Source organism: Salmo salar, chromosome 12 (assembly GCF_965601325.2).
Source record: "Salmo salar chromosome 12, fSalSal1, whole genome shotgun sequence".
In the NCBI taxonomy this organism is placed as follows: domain Eukaryota; kingdom Metazoa; phylum Chordata; class Actinopteri; order Salmoniformes; family Salmonidae; genus Salmo; species Salmo salar.
The window spans coordinates 31581543-31598710 of record NC_138302.1 but is presented as its reverse complement, the minus strand read 5'-3'; the positions used below and the strand labels follow the sequence as shown (position 1 = coordinate 31598710).

Here is a 17168-nt window from a genome sequence, read left to right as displayed (position 1 = left end):
CTCAAAATAGTCATTCAAGACTATTGATAAGGTTTGAAAGAGTATGCTTAGAAGCCTATCAAAAGCACACTTTCTCTGAGGGAGTTCTTTCAATCCCCCCATATAGGGCTACTGAACTTTCAATCCCCCTCCCCCATAACGACAGTGGTGGTAATTTATTGTGTATGTCCCTAATTTAACCTCTATTTTCTATTTTTAGGACAAGACACAGTGGCCATCTGCTTCTGCCATTGGTGAAAGTGGATCAGTTGCAGACTCCTCGAAGGGTTGGAGGAGACACTTGAGGAGTCAGGCCCCGCTATTTAAACAAGAACCCAATACAGTTGGCAATGTAGGCTACAGCACCCAATGGCTTGCTGCAGAAATCCAATAGCCTATTATGGCATGTTAGTCAATGAGTGTGGCTTGTTGTTGAGTTGGATGTTGTGTTAATTTTGAGCGGCTAGTATAGGTATATTTTCCACGAGGTGTGTACTGTTTCATCTATCTGGTCCTAGCCTAATGGCTCCAGTTGAATCCATGACATTTACTCTCCTGACTTTTACTCAAGCAATTATCACAGGAGATATAGGTGTATTGGAGATTCAGGATTTGTAACTACATATGTTGCTTTTTCCCAGGTTATTGAGGTAAGGAAATAAAACAATATATTTTGTTTTTCAAAAACTTAAAGGAGTCTTGTGAATGCCAAAATCAAAAGAAAAGAACATTTACAGAAATATGACTTTTATTTAGAAAATGCAACACGTTATCTTTTTGTCAAACAAACAGTAAAAATGGAAAGTAAGGAACAAACCAAGTGCAACCTGGGAGACACAGTTGTGAAAGGGGTCAGGGGTCATCAGATCTGTGCTTGCAGGTAATGTTCATAGTTGGCCCGCAGTACAAACTCAAAAGTGGGCTTTGATTTCAAAGCCTCCATCTCGTCCAGTTGAAGAAGGTCTTTGAAGTCAGGAAGGTAGGTCTGTAGAGAAACACCTGGAAAACAACAAGAGAAGACATTCTGAATAGGTTGGAATGGTCATAAAGAGGTACATAAACAGAGCAGTGACACTCAATAGCCTTTTCAATATTTTGTAATTAATAACAAAAAATATTACAACAATCTCCTAAATATTTCTTAAGTAACTCTTGAAATGTGTTGTTAACAAACAAATTAACTGATGAGAATACAGTGAAATCCTTTGGTCACACACCGAGACAAAATGGCTACTGCAGTGCTTACCTTCTTGTATGAGCTTGAGGAGGATCTTGACAAAGATGCTGTCCTTGGCTGCCTCCAGAGGGTCATCGTTCCCATCAGCAGACGACCAGCTGTGAGCAACACAGCGGAAAGGAAGCTCAATGCAAACTTACAGTAATAACAATAATGCTTATTAATTCATTGACAGCGTAAATAAATAACAAAAATATAAGATAAGTGTCAAACAGCGTATTTACACCTTTCAAATATAGAATTAGGAAATTAGCAAGAAAGGGAGTAAGAGTGAGATATTAGAAGGATTAGGGCCATTGAGCGGTACTTACTCGTCTTTCTTGAGGGCCTTGCAGAAGATCTCACACTTGAGTCCCTCAATGTCCACAGCGTCCTCCTGCAACAAGAATATGGCCCATATCAGTGAACCCTGACAGACCTGATTAATCAACCCTGAGCTAATGATTCATGCTAGCGACAGTAGGACTACCTCGTCTATGTACTCCAGTAGATCCAGAGCCTTCTTGAAGTCATACTCATTGGCTCGTCGATTGTCATCACAAATATACAGCTGGTGAGAAGAGAGAAAAATGAGGTCAGTCCATTGGTATTTGTGGGAGTTGTATTTTGGGGTTCAGTTGGTGACAGGAGGATAGATGTGTGTGTTGTATTGTCATCGTGTGTCTGTGTGGTGGCAGGTATGTGGATTTATGTAGAGTTGCTGGTTGTGCGACTGTGCGTGTGTGGTCTACATAAGCTATAAGGCATGAGGGGGTGTGGTATATGGCCAATATACCACAGCTAACGGCTGTTCATAAGCATGACACAACGTGGAGTGCCTGGATACAATCCTTAGGTGTGGTATATTGCCCATATATCACAAACCCCTGAGGTGCCTTATTACTATTATAAACTGGTTACCAACGAAATTAGAGCGGTATAAAAACATTGTCATACCCGTATACGGTCTGATATACCATAGCTGTCAGCCAATCAGCATTCAGGGCTCGAACCACCCAGTTTATAATGGTGCATTGATAAGGTTGTCTGTGTTGGGTTATGTGGTAATGTGAGTGGTCCACTGATGTGTGTTCTTACATGAATAAGGTTGTGAGCGCTGAGCAGGGGCATGGTGTCTGGGTTCTGTTGTTTCTCCTCCAGCAGCTGTTTGGGCAGAGTCTCCTGGTGCAGCAAGAACCTCTCCTGCTCTACCATGTCTGTAGGATGACAAAGAAAACACTGGTGATATCCCTGCAGAACTCACCAATTACACAACCCACAGTGAACAGAGGTTTCCTTGCTTCTTTTGCATCAAACAGGGTCTGTTGTCTTAGGGCTAAATACTAACACAGTTTGAAATACATGTTCATAATTCCCATTGACAATAATGTATGATTTAAGTGAGAATTAAGTAGCAGTATCTCAAGTAGCCCCTTACCGTCTACTTGTTTCTTCATCACAGCCTCAGGCATGTCTGATGCCAGGGCAGTCAGTTTACTGAGAGCCAGCAGGGTCTTCTTCTTCACAAAGTAACGCGTCTCCATGTTGGCCTGGCCATACAGGGTTTTGTGGGCCTGGGGAGTGATGGTCAAATAAATATCACAAATGCAACACTGTTTATATTAACATGGGAAACTAAACTATGTCTACTGTATGTCTTTTCATATGAAGCAGCATGTTCACAAGTTAGCTACTAAGGTCAACTGATGTGTGTGTGTATGTGTGAGAGAGTGTGTGTTCCACTTACACTGCTGAAGTCATGTACGTGGATGTGGTGCAGCCAGCTGAGGTGTTCGTGGGACTGCAGGAAGCTGGCCAGCTGCCGGTGCTGGGCGATGGGCTGGGAGAGCAGCTTGCCCCGCTTTCCCTTCTCCATGTACCAGCGGAACAGGAAGTCCGCAAAGTTCTACAGGAAGTGACATGGAAATTAAATGAAACACGCAGCATTTTTGGAATCCTAATCTAGTCCTAGCTTGAGAAATAACAACATTTTTATCCCATAATGGGTATCAATGTATGATTTACGTGTGCAGTCTTAGTAACGGCAGGTAGGCTAGCGGTTAAGCGCGTTAGGCCAGTAACCAAAAGATTGTTGGTTCGAATCCCCGAGCCGACTAGGTGAAAATTTGTTGATGTGCCCTTGAGCAAGGCACTTAACCCTGATTGCTCCTGTAAGTCGCTCTGGATAAGAGTGTCTGCTAAATAAATAAAAATGTAACATGCAAATATCTGTGTTCTTATTGGACCAGTTCAAGGAGTACCTCCCCATTTCAAAATTTCTCCAACTAATGAACACCACCCAGGTTTTAGAGGATTAGTGTCTAACCTGGTCGGCGAACTTGGCCATGTAGTGCTGCAGTCTATTCTGGTTGTCAGTCTGCTCACACATCTGGACCAGGATGTCAAAGTCACAGTACTTCTCTGCCAGTGCCGCCACCCACTGGTACTGACCCAGCTCCACTGGAACATAAAGAAAAGTTAACACCCTTAATATTATTTAAGTGTACATAATACCTTTATAATGGAAGCAATAAGCAGTCAGGCTTATATTTTTCATAAATTATCAGCTACATTTAGCTATAAAATGTGTAATTCAACTGTAATTCCACTTATTTTGTATTCCAAAATGTCTTGACCCGGTAACCAAACACTCAAGCCAAAATGTCCGCCCGGTATTTTGCGTTCAACCTCCACTCACACAGTGGTGCGAGCAGCTCAGAGCGGCGCTGCGTGTACTCCATCTCCAGGGTGTTGTAGCGGTCCTGCTGGCCCGGCCGGCCTGGTCTCAGTGAGGTCAGCTGGGAAACGTAGCCTCCCAGGAGCACGTCCAGCAGCGCTGCCAGCTGCTCGTTCAGGCCATTGCGCAGCTCCGAGTCGGCGTGAGGGTACACGTCACGCAGGATCACCTCGTGCTGGCGGGCGATGACGGTGCGCACCCCGCCCAGACCGCTAGAGGCTGTGGGGAGAGAAAGAGACAGGTTTAGGGATTAAGGGCGCATCTCAATTGTCTTACATTTGGGAGACTCTAAATTCTTCTCCTTCATCGCAGTGAAAGGGATCTAGCGTATCACTTTCACCTATCCTGTCTTTTCAGATCAGTTGACATTAACAAAAGGAGACAAGGCGTTACAAGAAGTTACTTTAGATTACTATGTGTGTTCAACAGGGAATGTACCGGTCCATGGGATGTATTCTGGCTCAGCAGGGGTGCTCTCTGAGGCTCTGTACAGTGAGGCCTTGGTGTCTCTGTACTGACCAGCAGCCTGCAGCATGTCCTGGAATACAACACACAAACGTACACAAATTACTGACTGTGCCATTACAAGAAATACAACCTCACAAGCAACATGACATACAGATGAAGTCAGAAGTTAACATACACTTTGGTTAGAGTCATTAAAACTTGTTTTTCAACCACTCCACAAATTTCTTGTTAACAAACTATAGTTTTGGCAAGTCTGTTAGGACATCTACTTTGTGCATGACACAAGTACTTTTTCCAACAATTGTTTACAGACAGATTATTTAACCTTTATAACTTACTGTATCACAATTCCAGTGGGTCAGAAGTTTACATACACTAAGTTGACTGTGCCTTTAAACAGCTTGGAAAATTCCAGAAAACGATGTCATGGCTTTAGAAGCTTCTGATAGGCTAATTGACATAATTTGAGTCAATTGGAGGTCTACCTGTGGATGTATTTCAAGGCCTACCTTCGAACTCAATGCCTCTTTGCTTGACATCATGGGAAAATCAAAAGAAATCAGCTAAGACCTCAGAAAAAAAATTGAAGACCTCCACAAGTCTGGTTCATCCTTGGGAGCAATTTCCAAACGCCTGAAGGCACCACGTTCATCTGTACAAACAATAGTACACAAGTATAAACACCATGGGACCACGCAGCTGTCATACCGCTCAGGAAGGAGACGCGTTCTGTCTCCTAGAGATGAACGTACCTTTGTGCGAAAAGTGCAAATCAATCCCAGAAGAACAGCAAAGAACCTTGTGAAGATGCTGGAGGAAACCGGTACAAAAGTATCTATATCCACAGTAAAAAGAGTCCTATATCGACATAACCTGACGGGCCACTCAGCAAGGAAGAAGCCACTGCTCCAAAACCGCCATAAAAATGCCAGACTACGATTTGCAACTGTACATAGGGACAAAGATCGTACTTTTTGGAGAAATGTCCTCTGGTCTGATGAAACAAAAATAGAACTGTTTGGCCATAATGACCATCGTTAGGTTTGGAGGAAATAGGGGGAGGCTTGCAAGCCCGAAGAACACCATCCCAACCGTGAAGCACGGGGGTGGCAGCATCATGTTGTGGGGGTGCTTTGCTGCAGGTGGGACTGGTGCACTTCACAAAATAGATGGCATCATGAGGGAGGAAATTATGTGGATATATTGAAGCAACATCTCAAGACATCAGTCAGGATGTTAAAGCTTGGTCGCAAATGGGTCTTCTAAAATGGACAATGCCCCCAAGCATACTTCCAAAGTTGTGGAAAAATGGCTTAAGGACAACAGAGTCAAGGTATTGGAGTGGCCATCACAAAGCCCTGACCTGAATCCTATAGAAACATTTCCGGGCAGAACTGAAAAAGCGTGTGCGAGCAAGGAGGCCAACAAACCTGACTAATTTACACCAGCTCTGTCAGGAGGAATGGGCTAAAATTCACCCAACTTATTGTGGGAAGCTTGTGGAAGGCTACCTGAAACATTTGAACCAAGTTAAACAATTTAAAGGCAATGCTTCCAAATACTAATTGAGTGTATGTAAACTTCTGACCCACTGAGAATGTGATCAAAGAAATAAAAGCTGAAATAAATCATTCACTCTACTATTATTCTGACATTTCACATTCTTAAAATAAAGTGGTGATCCTAACTGACCTAAGACAGGGAATTTTTACTTGGATTAAATGTCAGGAATTGTGAAGAACTGAGTTTAAATGTATTTGGCTAAGGTGTATGTAAACTTCCGACTTCAACTGTACATATATGAACAAAAATATAAACGCAACAGGCAACAATTTCAATGATTTTACTGAGTTACAGTTCATATAAGGAAATCAGTCAATTGAAATAAATTCATTAGGCCCTAATCTATGGATTTCACATGACTGGGCAGGGGTACAGCCATGGGTGGGCATAGGCCCACCCACTTGGGAGCCAGGTCCAGCAACTGGGGAGCCAGGCCCAGCACGAGGTGCACCTGTGTAATGATCATGCTGTTTAATCAGCTTTTTGATATGCCACACCTGTCAGGTGGATGGATTATCTGGGCAAAGAAGAAATGCTCACTAACAGGAAAGGTAAACAAATTAGAGAGAAATACATTTTTTGTGCGTATGGAACATTTCTGGGATCTTTTATTTCAGCTCATGGACCAACACTTTAAATGTTGCACTTATATTGTTGCTCAGCATATATACAGTGCATTCGGAAAGTATTCAGACTCCTTGACCTTTTCCACACTTTGTAAGGTTACGGCCTTATTCAAAAATGTATTAAAATACATTATTGTTCCTCATTAAATCTACACGCAATACCCCATAATGACAAAGCGAAAACAGGTTAAGACATTTTTGCAAATTTATGACAAATAAATACCTTATTTACATAAGTACTCAGACCCTTTGCTATGAGACTCAAAATTGAGCTCAGGTGCATCCTGTTTCCATTTATAATCCTTGAGATGTTTCTACAACTTGATTGGACTCCACCTGTGGTCAATTCAATTGATAGGACATGATTTGGAAAGGCACACACCTGTCTATATAAAAGGTCTCACAGTTGACAGTGCATGTCAGAGCAAAACCCAGCCATGAGGTCGAAGGAATTGTCCGTAGCGCTCCGAGACAGGATTGTGTCGAGGCATAGATCTAGGGAAGAGTACCAAAAAATGTCTGCAGCATTGAAGATCCCCAAGAACCCAGTGGCCTCAATCAGTTTGGAACCACCAAGACTCTTCCTAGAGCTGGCCGCCCAGCCAAACTGAGCAATCGGCCTTGGTCAGGGAGGTGACCAAGAACCCGATGGTCACTCTGACAGAGCTCCAGAGTTCCTCTGTGGAGATGGGAGAACCTTCCAGAAGGACAACCATCTCTGTAGCACTCCACCTATCAGGCCTTTATGGTAGAGTGGCTAGACTGAAGCCATTCCTCAGTAAAAGGCACATGACAGCCCACTTGGAGTTTGCCAAAAGGCACCTAAAGGACTCTCAGACCATGAGAAACAAAATTCTCTGGTCTGATGAAACCAAGATTGAACTCTTTGGCCTGAATGCCAAACGTCACATCTGGAGGAAACCTGGCACCACCCCTACGGTGAAGCATGGTGGTGGCAGTATCATGCTGTGGGGATGTTTTCTGCGGCAGGGACTGGGAGACTAGTCATGATCGAAGGAAAGATGAACGGAGCAAAGTACAGAGAGATCCTTGATGAAAGCCTTCTCCAGAGCGTTCAGGACCTCAGAATGGGGCGAAGGTTCACCTTCCAACAGGACAATGACCCTAAGCACACAGCCAAGACAATGCAGGTGTGGCTTCGGGACAAGTCTCTGAATGTCCTTGAGTGGCCCAGCCAGAGCCTGGACTTGAACCCGATCCACCATCTCTGGAGAGACCTGAAAATAGCTGTGCAGTGACGCTCCCCATCCAACCTGACAGAGCTTGAGAGGATCTGCAGAGAAGAATGGGAAAAACTCCCCAAATACAGGTGTGGGTCTGAATACTTAGGTAAATGTGATATTTTTTTGCATATATTTGCAAAAATGTCTAAAAACCTGTTTTTGCTTTGTCATTATGGGGTAGTGTGTGTAGATTGTCAAGGGGTCTGAATACTTTACGAATGCACTGTAGATACACAGTATATATAAGCACACCATATGATCAAAAGGCAACCATACACATGCATGGAAGATACGTGACTAACAATATGGATGTGGATACAGAGCCTGCACTGCCTGTGTTGTGTACCTTGATGATGGTGTTGACACTGAGCACCACTTCAGCCCACTTCACAGAGTCCACAGGGTTCTCCTTCAGAGTCCTCTCCTCCTCTTCTAGTAGACACTCAAAGACTGAGGAGATTTGAGACACCTACACACACACACACACACACACACACACACACACACACACCTCTTAATAACCTCACCTGAGGCATAAGACAGAAGCTTCCCACAATCCCAAAGCTAATGTTTTGACATTGAAAACATGATTTTATGATTTAAATTGGAATCTCAAATCATCTAAATTGTGTGAAGACCCCAACTATTATCTCTGTCATTGTCACCAGACCCCAACTCTGCTGGGGATATTATCTCTGTCATTGTCACCTCTCTGAAGAAGATGTCGGCAGCCGTGAGGCTGGTGGACACGGTTGCGTTGCTCTTCCTCAAGGCAATGAGGATGGCGCGATTGATCAGCTCGCCGTGCTTGGCGTGGTGGTTCTTCAGCGTCATGGCCGCCTGTAGCTTCTCGGCGTGCTCACACAGCAACAGGCGCGTCGCCATGGGAGACGAGCGCACCGCGGTCTGGCCCAGCCGGTCCAGGAGACCCACCTGTGGGGGAAGGGAGGTGTACCAGTATGAGAACAAGTTCTCATTTACAACTGCGACCTGGCCAAGTTAAAGCAAAGCAGTGCGACAAAAACAACAACAGAGTTACACATAAATAAACGTACAGTCAATAACACAGTAGAAAAATCTATGTACAGTGTGTGCAAATGGAGTAAGGAGGTAAGGCAATAAATAGGCCATAGTAGCGAAGTAATTACAATTTAGAAAATTAACACTGGAGTGATAGATGTGCAGATGATGATGTGCAAGTAGAAATAGTGGTGTGTAAAAGAGCAGAAAAGTAAATAAAAACAATATGGGGATGAGGTAGGCAGTTGGATGGGCTATTTACAGATGGGCTGTGTACAGCTGCAGCAATCAGTAAGCTGCTCAGATAGCTGATGTTTAAAGTTAGTGAGGGAGATATCGCTGAAGTTGGAGACGTATTTTTGCAATTCGTTCCAGTCATTGGCAGCAGAGAACTGGAAGGAAAGGCGGCCAAAGGAGGAATTGGCTTTGGAGATGACCAGTGAGATACCTGCTGGAGTGCGTGCTACAGGTGGGTGCTGTTATGGTGACCAGTGAGCTGAGATAAGGCGGAGCGTTACCTAGCAAAGAAGTAACGGGCAGGTGCGGGCAGCGATACCGATCGCTGCCCGCACCCGCCCGCCCGACTACCATCACTACTTTGGACGGTTCTGACTTAGAATATGTGGAAGAGCATGCATTTAGTTTTACTAGCGTTTAAGAGCAGTTGGAGGCCACGGAAGGAGTGTTGTATGGCATTGAAGCTCGTTTGGAAATCGGGGTGTGGAGTAACGAGATAAGGTTGTTGAACTCAGTCATGACATATCGATCTTTATTCAGAAATCTGTGAGGAGCCCTGTAGTGAAGTCCGATCCCACGGTGACCCATATGATTAGAATTATTCCGGATTAAACGGGATTGAAATGCATTTCTATGCAGGTGGCCCACAGGATTAGAATTATTCAGGACTGAAATAGATTTCTATGCAGGTGACCCACCTGTAGCAGGAAGTCCATGAAGCAGCCGTGGGCCTTCATCTTGTCCTCCAGCTGGTGGAGGATGATGAGGGAGGTCAGGGGGAAGCCAGCACTCTCTGGACACGACAACACAGAAACAAGGTCACTTCTATGTGGAACAATATATTCAATCATTTTGATAGAAAAGAACTACAGGTTTCCATGTCTTCGCCTGTCTACATTTCTCTCCCTCTTTTCCTGTTCTCCCTCCCTCCCTCCCTCTGTCCCACCGTCAGGGACAGACTCGGCCCAGCGGGGGTCTGAGGCTGGGTAGTCGTCCACCAGGTCCAGGTTGATCCGGGTCACCACCAGGTCCAGCTCCCCGCCCACCTCACCGTCCCCCTTCGGGGGGAACAGCTCATCTGTCATGGTCTGGGCCCCCACCAGGTCATTCCTGACAATCACAACAGTTACGTTCTACTCACAACATTGTAAGGTAAACTCAATAGTAACCATGTTTATTGCTTAGATCATTTAACCAGGTCATTCCTGAAAACACATAAAATATTTTCACAGAATTACTTAGTGGTACTCATTACTTAGTGGTACCCCATTCACTCGATGTGTACATGTACTCTCTCACAGTCACTCACAAACACTCCCTCCCTCTTTCTGTAAAAAAAACTCACAGAGCTCTGCATCCTCATTTGGCAGTAACAGCTGCTCGAGCTTACCAACAACAGGGCAGATGCAATCACAGAGAGCAAGTAATTACACAGACCGAAATCCACATCGTCCTCAACACAGGGACATTTTTTTTTAGGGGAGAAACAAACAAATTCCCTTGTTTTACAAAGGGGGTCTGTGTCACTGTGAATAAATCTCAAACTTGAGCAATTGGAGCCAACGACACACAATCATTCTGCAGACTTACCTGCAAAACTGCAGGAACGCTGCTTTTAGGAGTTTGGTTTTGTCCTCTTGCGCTACAGACTCCATCCTAGTTGGAGTCTCCATAGGAGTTGCCTTGAAACCAAAAAGTGTGAATTCATAAATAATGTACGTCATAAAACAATGTGAACTCACTAATTATGTAAAAATTATGAAAATGAAAAAAAAAAAAAAAAAACATTGCTAGTCCACCAATTGAATGTCATCTCATTATTCATACAAGTCAAATGACCCAATTGGTGACCCAGTTCCATATCAGAGACCTAGCACTGCTTTATTTAATCTGACTCTACTCCCTACCTCAGCCAAGGAGAAGCAGAGGGAGTCCTCCATAGTCTCAGGCAGCATGGATGCACTCTCCCTGGCCACCACGGCCACCAGACCACTGTTCTGGGAGAAGAACACTGGCAGGTTGGCACAGCAGCCCCCACCACGCAGACGGTCACCTGGAGAGATGAAGGAGGACGGTGAGAATGGAAACATGGGAGGCGAGTCAAGTCAAATTGACCATTCATGAAAATGGATAATGATCTAAAAAGACAAAAGGTTTGTTGATATTATTATGATAACTATGAATTACTGAGAGCTGTTGTTGTAGCCATCTACACCATTCACTCATCAATACCATTCAGTTTAAAACATTGGGTGCATGTCAACAGTCTCTAAAGGCTTCCTCTTCTTGTCAAATGTATTTTCTTCATTAAGAAAAGGAGATGAGGAAAAAGGGACAATTTTAAACTATTGAGAGGCACCCAATGTCTTCTAACCTTGAGTCCATTATCCATGTCTCTTACCAGGTGTGTTGAAGGGGATCTTCTCCTCAGGTAGACCTCCTCTGCCAGTACCGGTGGAGCAGGCAAACACCAGCTCCTCGTTGTACAGGAAGGCAGCAGGGCTGGAGGCCCGTGGTAACACCAGCCTCATGGCCTGGAGGGCATCCTCACTCTGAGGGGAATAACACATCATATCAACCATTAGACAAATAAACATCGACATTTAAACTGAAGGAAGACCAATATGGTTGATCATTTTCATGTCTGAAAAATAGCATTCTATTTTGTCGAAATGCATGAAATTCATGAAAATGTAGAAAGCCATGAAGCCTTGAGCATATTCATAGCAAGTCTACTTAGGGAACCTATTGCCACTTTGAAACTGATAAAAAAATAAGTTTTTTTAAATAATGAACCATAATACACCATTTCAGTTGAAGCCCAACAGTGACCAGGGTTGAGTGAAAACTGACCTGGAAGGGGGGGTTGAACTTGGTGACCTCCACAGAGAGCTCCTCAGAGATGTTGTTGCCGTTGTCCAGCAGGGTGACCAGGCAGAAGTAGGCCAGGCAGGGGGAGTCTGAGGGGTGCCAGGCTGCTGCCAACACTACCAGGCCATCCCTGGAACACCAAATTATAGTCAGAAGTATGTAGAATCATAAAAAGTCGCAGTCCCCAGCTGACTATTACATCAAATCACGTAGTGAGATAAATACACATCCAGAAACCTAGACGAGAGCTCGACTTACTGGCTCAGCTGCATGTCCATGTAGGTAACGTTCACTCCCTCCTTGATTTCCTCATAGTTGCTCTCTGACCCCTGATTATTGGTGAGAGAAAAAAAAAACAGGTCATGCCTTCAGGACAATCATCCAATCTACTGGTTACTACCAAAATAAAGGAAACACCAACGTAAGTGTCTTAATAGGGTGTTGGGCCACCACGAGTCGCCGGAAAAGCGTTGATGCACCTTGGCATAGATTCTACAAGTGTCTGGAACTCTATTGGAGGGATGCAATACAATTGTTCCACAATAAACTGCATAATTTGGTGTTTTGTTGATGGTGTCTCAGGCGTCGCTCCAGGATCTTACATAAGTGTTCAATTGGGTGGAGATCTGGTGACAGACACACACACGCTTTAAACCCCCTATACTCCTCTGAGACCCCGCTTTCAAAGTAACTGAGATCTCTTCTAGCCATGGTTGCCATAATGGCTAAGCATGATGATATGTTCATTTATTAATTAACTCAGGAAGCACATGCTTTGTGTCCCTCATTTACTCAAGTGTTTCCTTTATTGTTGCAGAGACCTGTACAACCAAGGGGACAGTTCACCTCAAAGTAACGCACCATGATTTAACGCAACCTGACAAAGTAACGCAACACGACATCCATGTAAAGTGTTGTTCTGCTTACCCAGATGGCGTCGGCGACACTCTCCGTCAGAGCGCGGCTGGAGTCCCAGCTGAGGACCTGGCGCTCTGTGACCTCATCCACCTCCCATTTACTGAGCCCACAGGAGGTCAGAGTATACAGGCAGCCCGTCTCTGCCACCCACAAAACACTGTGGAGCTATAGAGGGAGAAGAGGGTATGTGAGCTGTTATCATCATATTACCCACTAATGACTATATTTTGGGGATTCCTAGGACTCCACTAGAAGAAACGTGCATTGTTGTTGGTAAGCGGGGCGAGCATGCCAAAGAGGCTGGAGACGCGGCGTCCGATGCCGGAAAGCACCCCCTGGCCCTGCTGTAGCGCCCTCTGCAGCGGCTTTCCGGAGGGGTCCGCCCCGAGACGCATCAACTGGCCCTTATAGGATGACACGATGAAACTACCCCCCTGAGGGAAGAGAGGGATGGTGGGATGAGGGAGGAGAGGAAAGGGGATGAAATCAACAGCACATAATGTTTAATCAGATAAATATGCTCAAAATGTATCTGTGTGCTACCATTTTAGACAGAATTTGTTGGTAATTCTCAATCCACTAATAATGAGAACCTGCTCTATACATCCTTTATCTGTGATCGCGGAGCAGCGCTGTATTCAAGTGCATTGGAGATGTTGTACCCACTGTGCCTATTAAAACCTACCCTAACCAGACACCGTGGATGGATGGCGGCATTCGCGCAAAACTGAAAGCGCGATCCACCGCATTTAACCATGGAAAGAGGTCTGGGAATATGACTGAATATAAACAGTGTAGTTATTCCATCCGCAAGGTAATCAAACAAGTGAAATGCCAGTACAGGGACATGGTGGAGTCGCAATTCAACGGATACGAGACGTATGTGGCAGGGTCTACTTCAAATCACGGACCACAATAAGAAAACCAGCCACCGACGTCACACTTCCAGACAAACTAAACACCTTCTTTGCCGGCTTTGAGGATAACACAGTGCCAGTGTAGCGGCCCGCTAACAAGGACTGCCCCCCCCCCCCGTGGCTTAAACATGTTAACCCTCGCAAGGCTGCTGGCCCAGACGGCATCACTAGCCACGTCCTCAGAGCATGCGCAGACCAGCTGGCTGGTGTGTTTACAGACATAGTCAATCGCTCCCTATCCCAGTCTGTTGTCCCCACATGCTTCAAGATGGCTACCATTGTTCCTGTACCCAAGAAGGCAAAGGTAACTGAACTAAATGACTACCGCCCCGTAGCACTCACTTCTATCATCATGAAGTGCTTTGAGAGACTAGTCAAGGATCATATCACCTCCACCTTACCGGCCACCCTAGACCCACTTCAGTTTGCATAACGCCCCAACAGGTCCACAGACGACGCAATCGCCATCACACTGCCCTATCCCATCTGGACAAAATGAATACCTATGTAAGAATGCTGTTCACTGACTACAGCTCAGCATTCAACACCATAGTACCCTCCAAGCTCATCATCAAGCTGGAGGCCCTGGGTCTCAACCCTGCCCTGTGCAATTGGGTCCTGGTCTTTCTGACGGGCCGCCCCCAGGTGGTGAAGGTAGGAAACAACATCTCCACTTCGCTGACCCTCAACACTGGGGCCCCACTTGGGTGCGTGCTCAGCCCCCTCCTGTACTCCCTGTTCACCCACGACTGCGTGGCCATGCACGCCTCCAACTCAATCATCAAGTTTGCAGACGACACAACAGTAGTGGCTTGATTACCAATAACAACGAGAAAGCCTACAGGGAGGAGGTGAGGGCACTCAGAGTGTGGTGTCAGGAAAACAACCTCTCACTCAACGTTAACAAAACAAAGGAGATGATCGTGGACTTCAGGAAACAGCAGAGGGAGCACCCCCCTATCCACATCGATGGGACAGCAGTGGAGAAGATGGAAAGTTTTAAGTTCTTAGGCGTAAACATCACAGACAAACTGAAATGGTCCACCCACACAGACAGTGTGGTGAAGAAGGCACAGTGCCTCTTCAACCTCAGGAGAATGAAGAAATTTGGCTTGTCACCCAAAACCCTGACAAACCTTTTTGATGCACAATCGAGAGCATCCTGTATCACAGCCTGGTACGGCAATAGCACCGCCCTCAACCGCAAGGCTCTCCACGCATCACAGAGGGAAAACTACCTGCCCTCCATGACACCTTCAGCACCCGATGTCACAGGAAGGCCAAAACGATCATCAAGGACATCAACCACCCGAGCCACTGCCTGTTCACACCGCTATTATCCAGAAGGCGAGGTCAGTACAGGTGCATCAAAGCTGGGACCGAGAGACTGAAAAACAGCTTCTATCTCAAGGCCATCAGACTGTTAAACAACAATCACTAACTCAGAGAGGCTGCTGCCTACATTGACACCCAATCACTGCCCAATTTAATAAATGGCTCACTAGTCACTTTAAACAATGCCACTGTAAATAATGCCACTTTTATAATGTTTACATATCTTACATTACTCATATCACATGTATATACTGTATTTTATACCATCTATTGCACCTTGTCTATGCCGCTCGGCCATCGCTCATCCATATACTTATATGTACATATTCTCATTCACCCCTTTAGATTTGTGTGTATTTGGTTGTTGTTGTGGAATTGTTAGATATTACTGCACTGTCGGAACTTGAAGCACAAGCATTTCGCTACACTCGCATTAACATCTACTAACCATGTGTATGTGACAAATAAAATTTGATTTGAAGAACAATGCATCCACAACATATCAACTTACCCTAACAGCCACAACAAAGTTGCAGAGGTTTTTGCCCATGTCGACCACAGTCTCAGCGTAATTCCCCTCGTGGGCCAAACTGGGCCAGAACCGGGCTGTTCCCTCTGGAGCCACCGCCATGACAGAGATAGACTGAGCATTCAAGACAAAGTCCCACAACAGTAAACAACCATGACTGATGGTGAGTTGATTGGAATTTCAGTTCATTTGTTCCTGATTATTAGCCTGGGTGCCAGCTTATTCAGTCAGGAATGCCTTGTCAAGACAACAACAAGTAGGCTAAAGCAGAAAGAGACCGACACTCAGGTTAGCTGCTCAACAGCTAACAGTTAAATCATTAGGCAGACAGGTGAACGCGTCACACATTCGGAGGTTGAATAGTTTACTTTCCTGATTAGTGATATAGTCATTGATTACCTGAACAGTGGCAGTCTCCAGAGGGCTGGGAGATGATATCGAGATGAGATCAGCATAGTAGACAAACTCACTAGTGGGCAGCTGGAGGCCCTTACATACTGACAACTAGGAAACACAACAGAGAAGGTTCACGCATTGGCACTGCATGTTTTTTTATTATAGGACACACTGTATCAATGCGTTGCATATCTCATCATTATCAACCAGGGTTGTGTATCCAGTGTTGAAACGGAGTGACACAAAGTGGTAGGGTTCTACCTGGACTTGCCCAATAAGGAGGGCTCATTTTGTGTTCCGTTTCAAAGCGTTTTGCTACGGTGTGACCTACTGACTGTACCTTTGCAACAGCAGTCTGGCAGATCTTCCAGATGATCAGTCTCTCTCCACACACCATCCATGCCCAGCCACTCTCATCAACCTTCACAGAGATCTGGTCATCATCTGTGGGTCACAAAACACAGAACCCATGGGAGAGGAGAGCATTGATCGGGATGACCTGTACAATGCATTCTACAGCATGTAGAACTCGCAGAGAGATAATGACAGGAAAGAGTCAATGACCCACCATCAGCCATAGTCAAAGCCTCCATGACTTTGACAGGTAGAGAAGACCCAAACGTCTGGACATCGAAGTGGAGTGCTTCTGAAGTTGAGTAGCTCTGCACACGCGTGGGAGTTGATCTGGAAATGAGAGGGCCAGCAGTTGTTTAAAAACACTCCAAGATTGACTGTGCCTGAAGAGACACTGTTGACAATGGCATGATGGAGCATGGACACTCACCTCGCTGCTAACGACGTTCTACGTGGGGAAAAGAGAAGCCCTGTAGGTGTACCGGCGAGACTCTTTCTACCGGTGACCCTTGAGGACTGCCTGCGGCCTGAACAAGGGGTGGAACGAGGGCTAAACATCGTAGCTATGCCCCAAAATGCTCAATATTAATTCAACTTCAGACAGCTCTTCTTATTTTGCGCGCACAATATGAAACTTCAGGCGCATGAAATATACGTCATGAAATACAAAATCAAATTCGCAGTACATAGTTGATCCACTAGATCGTGCCATTGAAAACATTTCTTTGCACACAAATTTTTACGAATAACATTGTCAT

At 45.2% G+C, this 17168-nt stretch overlaps 1 protein-coding gene across 1 annotated transcript; it reads right to left on the bottom strand.

The window, feature by feature from the left end:
• Nucleotides 1-709: 709 nt before the first annotated feature.
• Nucleotides 710-17077, bottom strand: LOC106564728 (nuclear pore complex protein Nup133). Its single transcript, XM_014131022.2, has 26 exons — nucleotides 16841-17077; nucleotides 16625-16740; nucleotides 16397-16500; nucleotides 16060-16164; nucleotides 15643-15774; nucleotides 13143-13313; nucleotides 12889-13044; nucleotides 12220-12290; nucleotides 11944-12091; nucleotides 11492-11642; nucleotides 10998-11143; nucleotides 10681-10772; nucleotides 10037-10200; nucleotides 9789-9883; nucleotides 8542-8766; nucleotides 8180-8302; nucleotides 4371-4470; nucleotides 3894-4151; nucleotides 3522-3655; nucleotides 2943-3101; nucleotides 2634-2769; nucleotides 2294-2412; nucleotides 1686-1766; nucleotides 1528-1592; nucleotides 1226-1314; nucleotides 710-978 (listed from the first exon to the last, which is right to left on the bottom strand). Exons 1-26 carry the CDS (start codon nucleotides 16966-16968, stop codon nucleotides 842-844), a joined length of 3405 nt encoding a protein of 1134 aa, XP_013986497.1. The 5' UTR covers nucleotides 16969-17077; the 3' UTR covers nucleotides 710-841.
• Nucleotides 17078-17168: the final 91 nt, after the last annotated feature.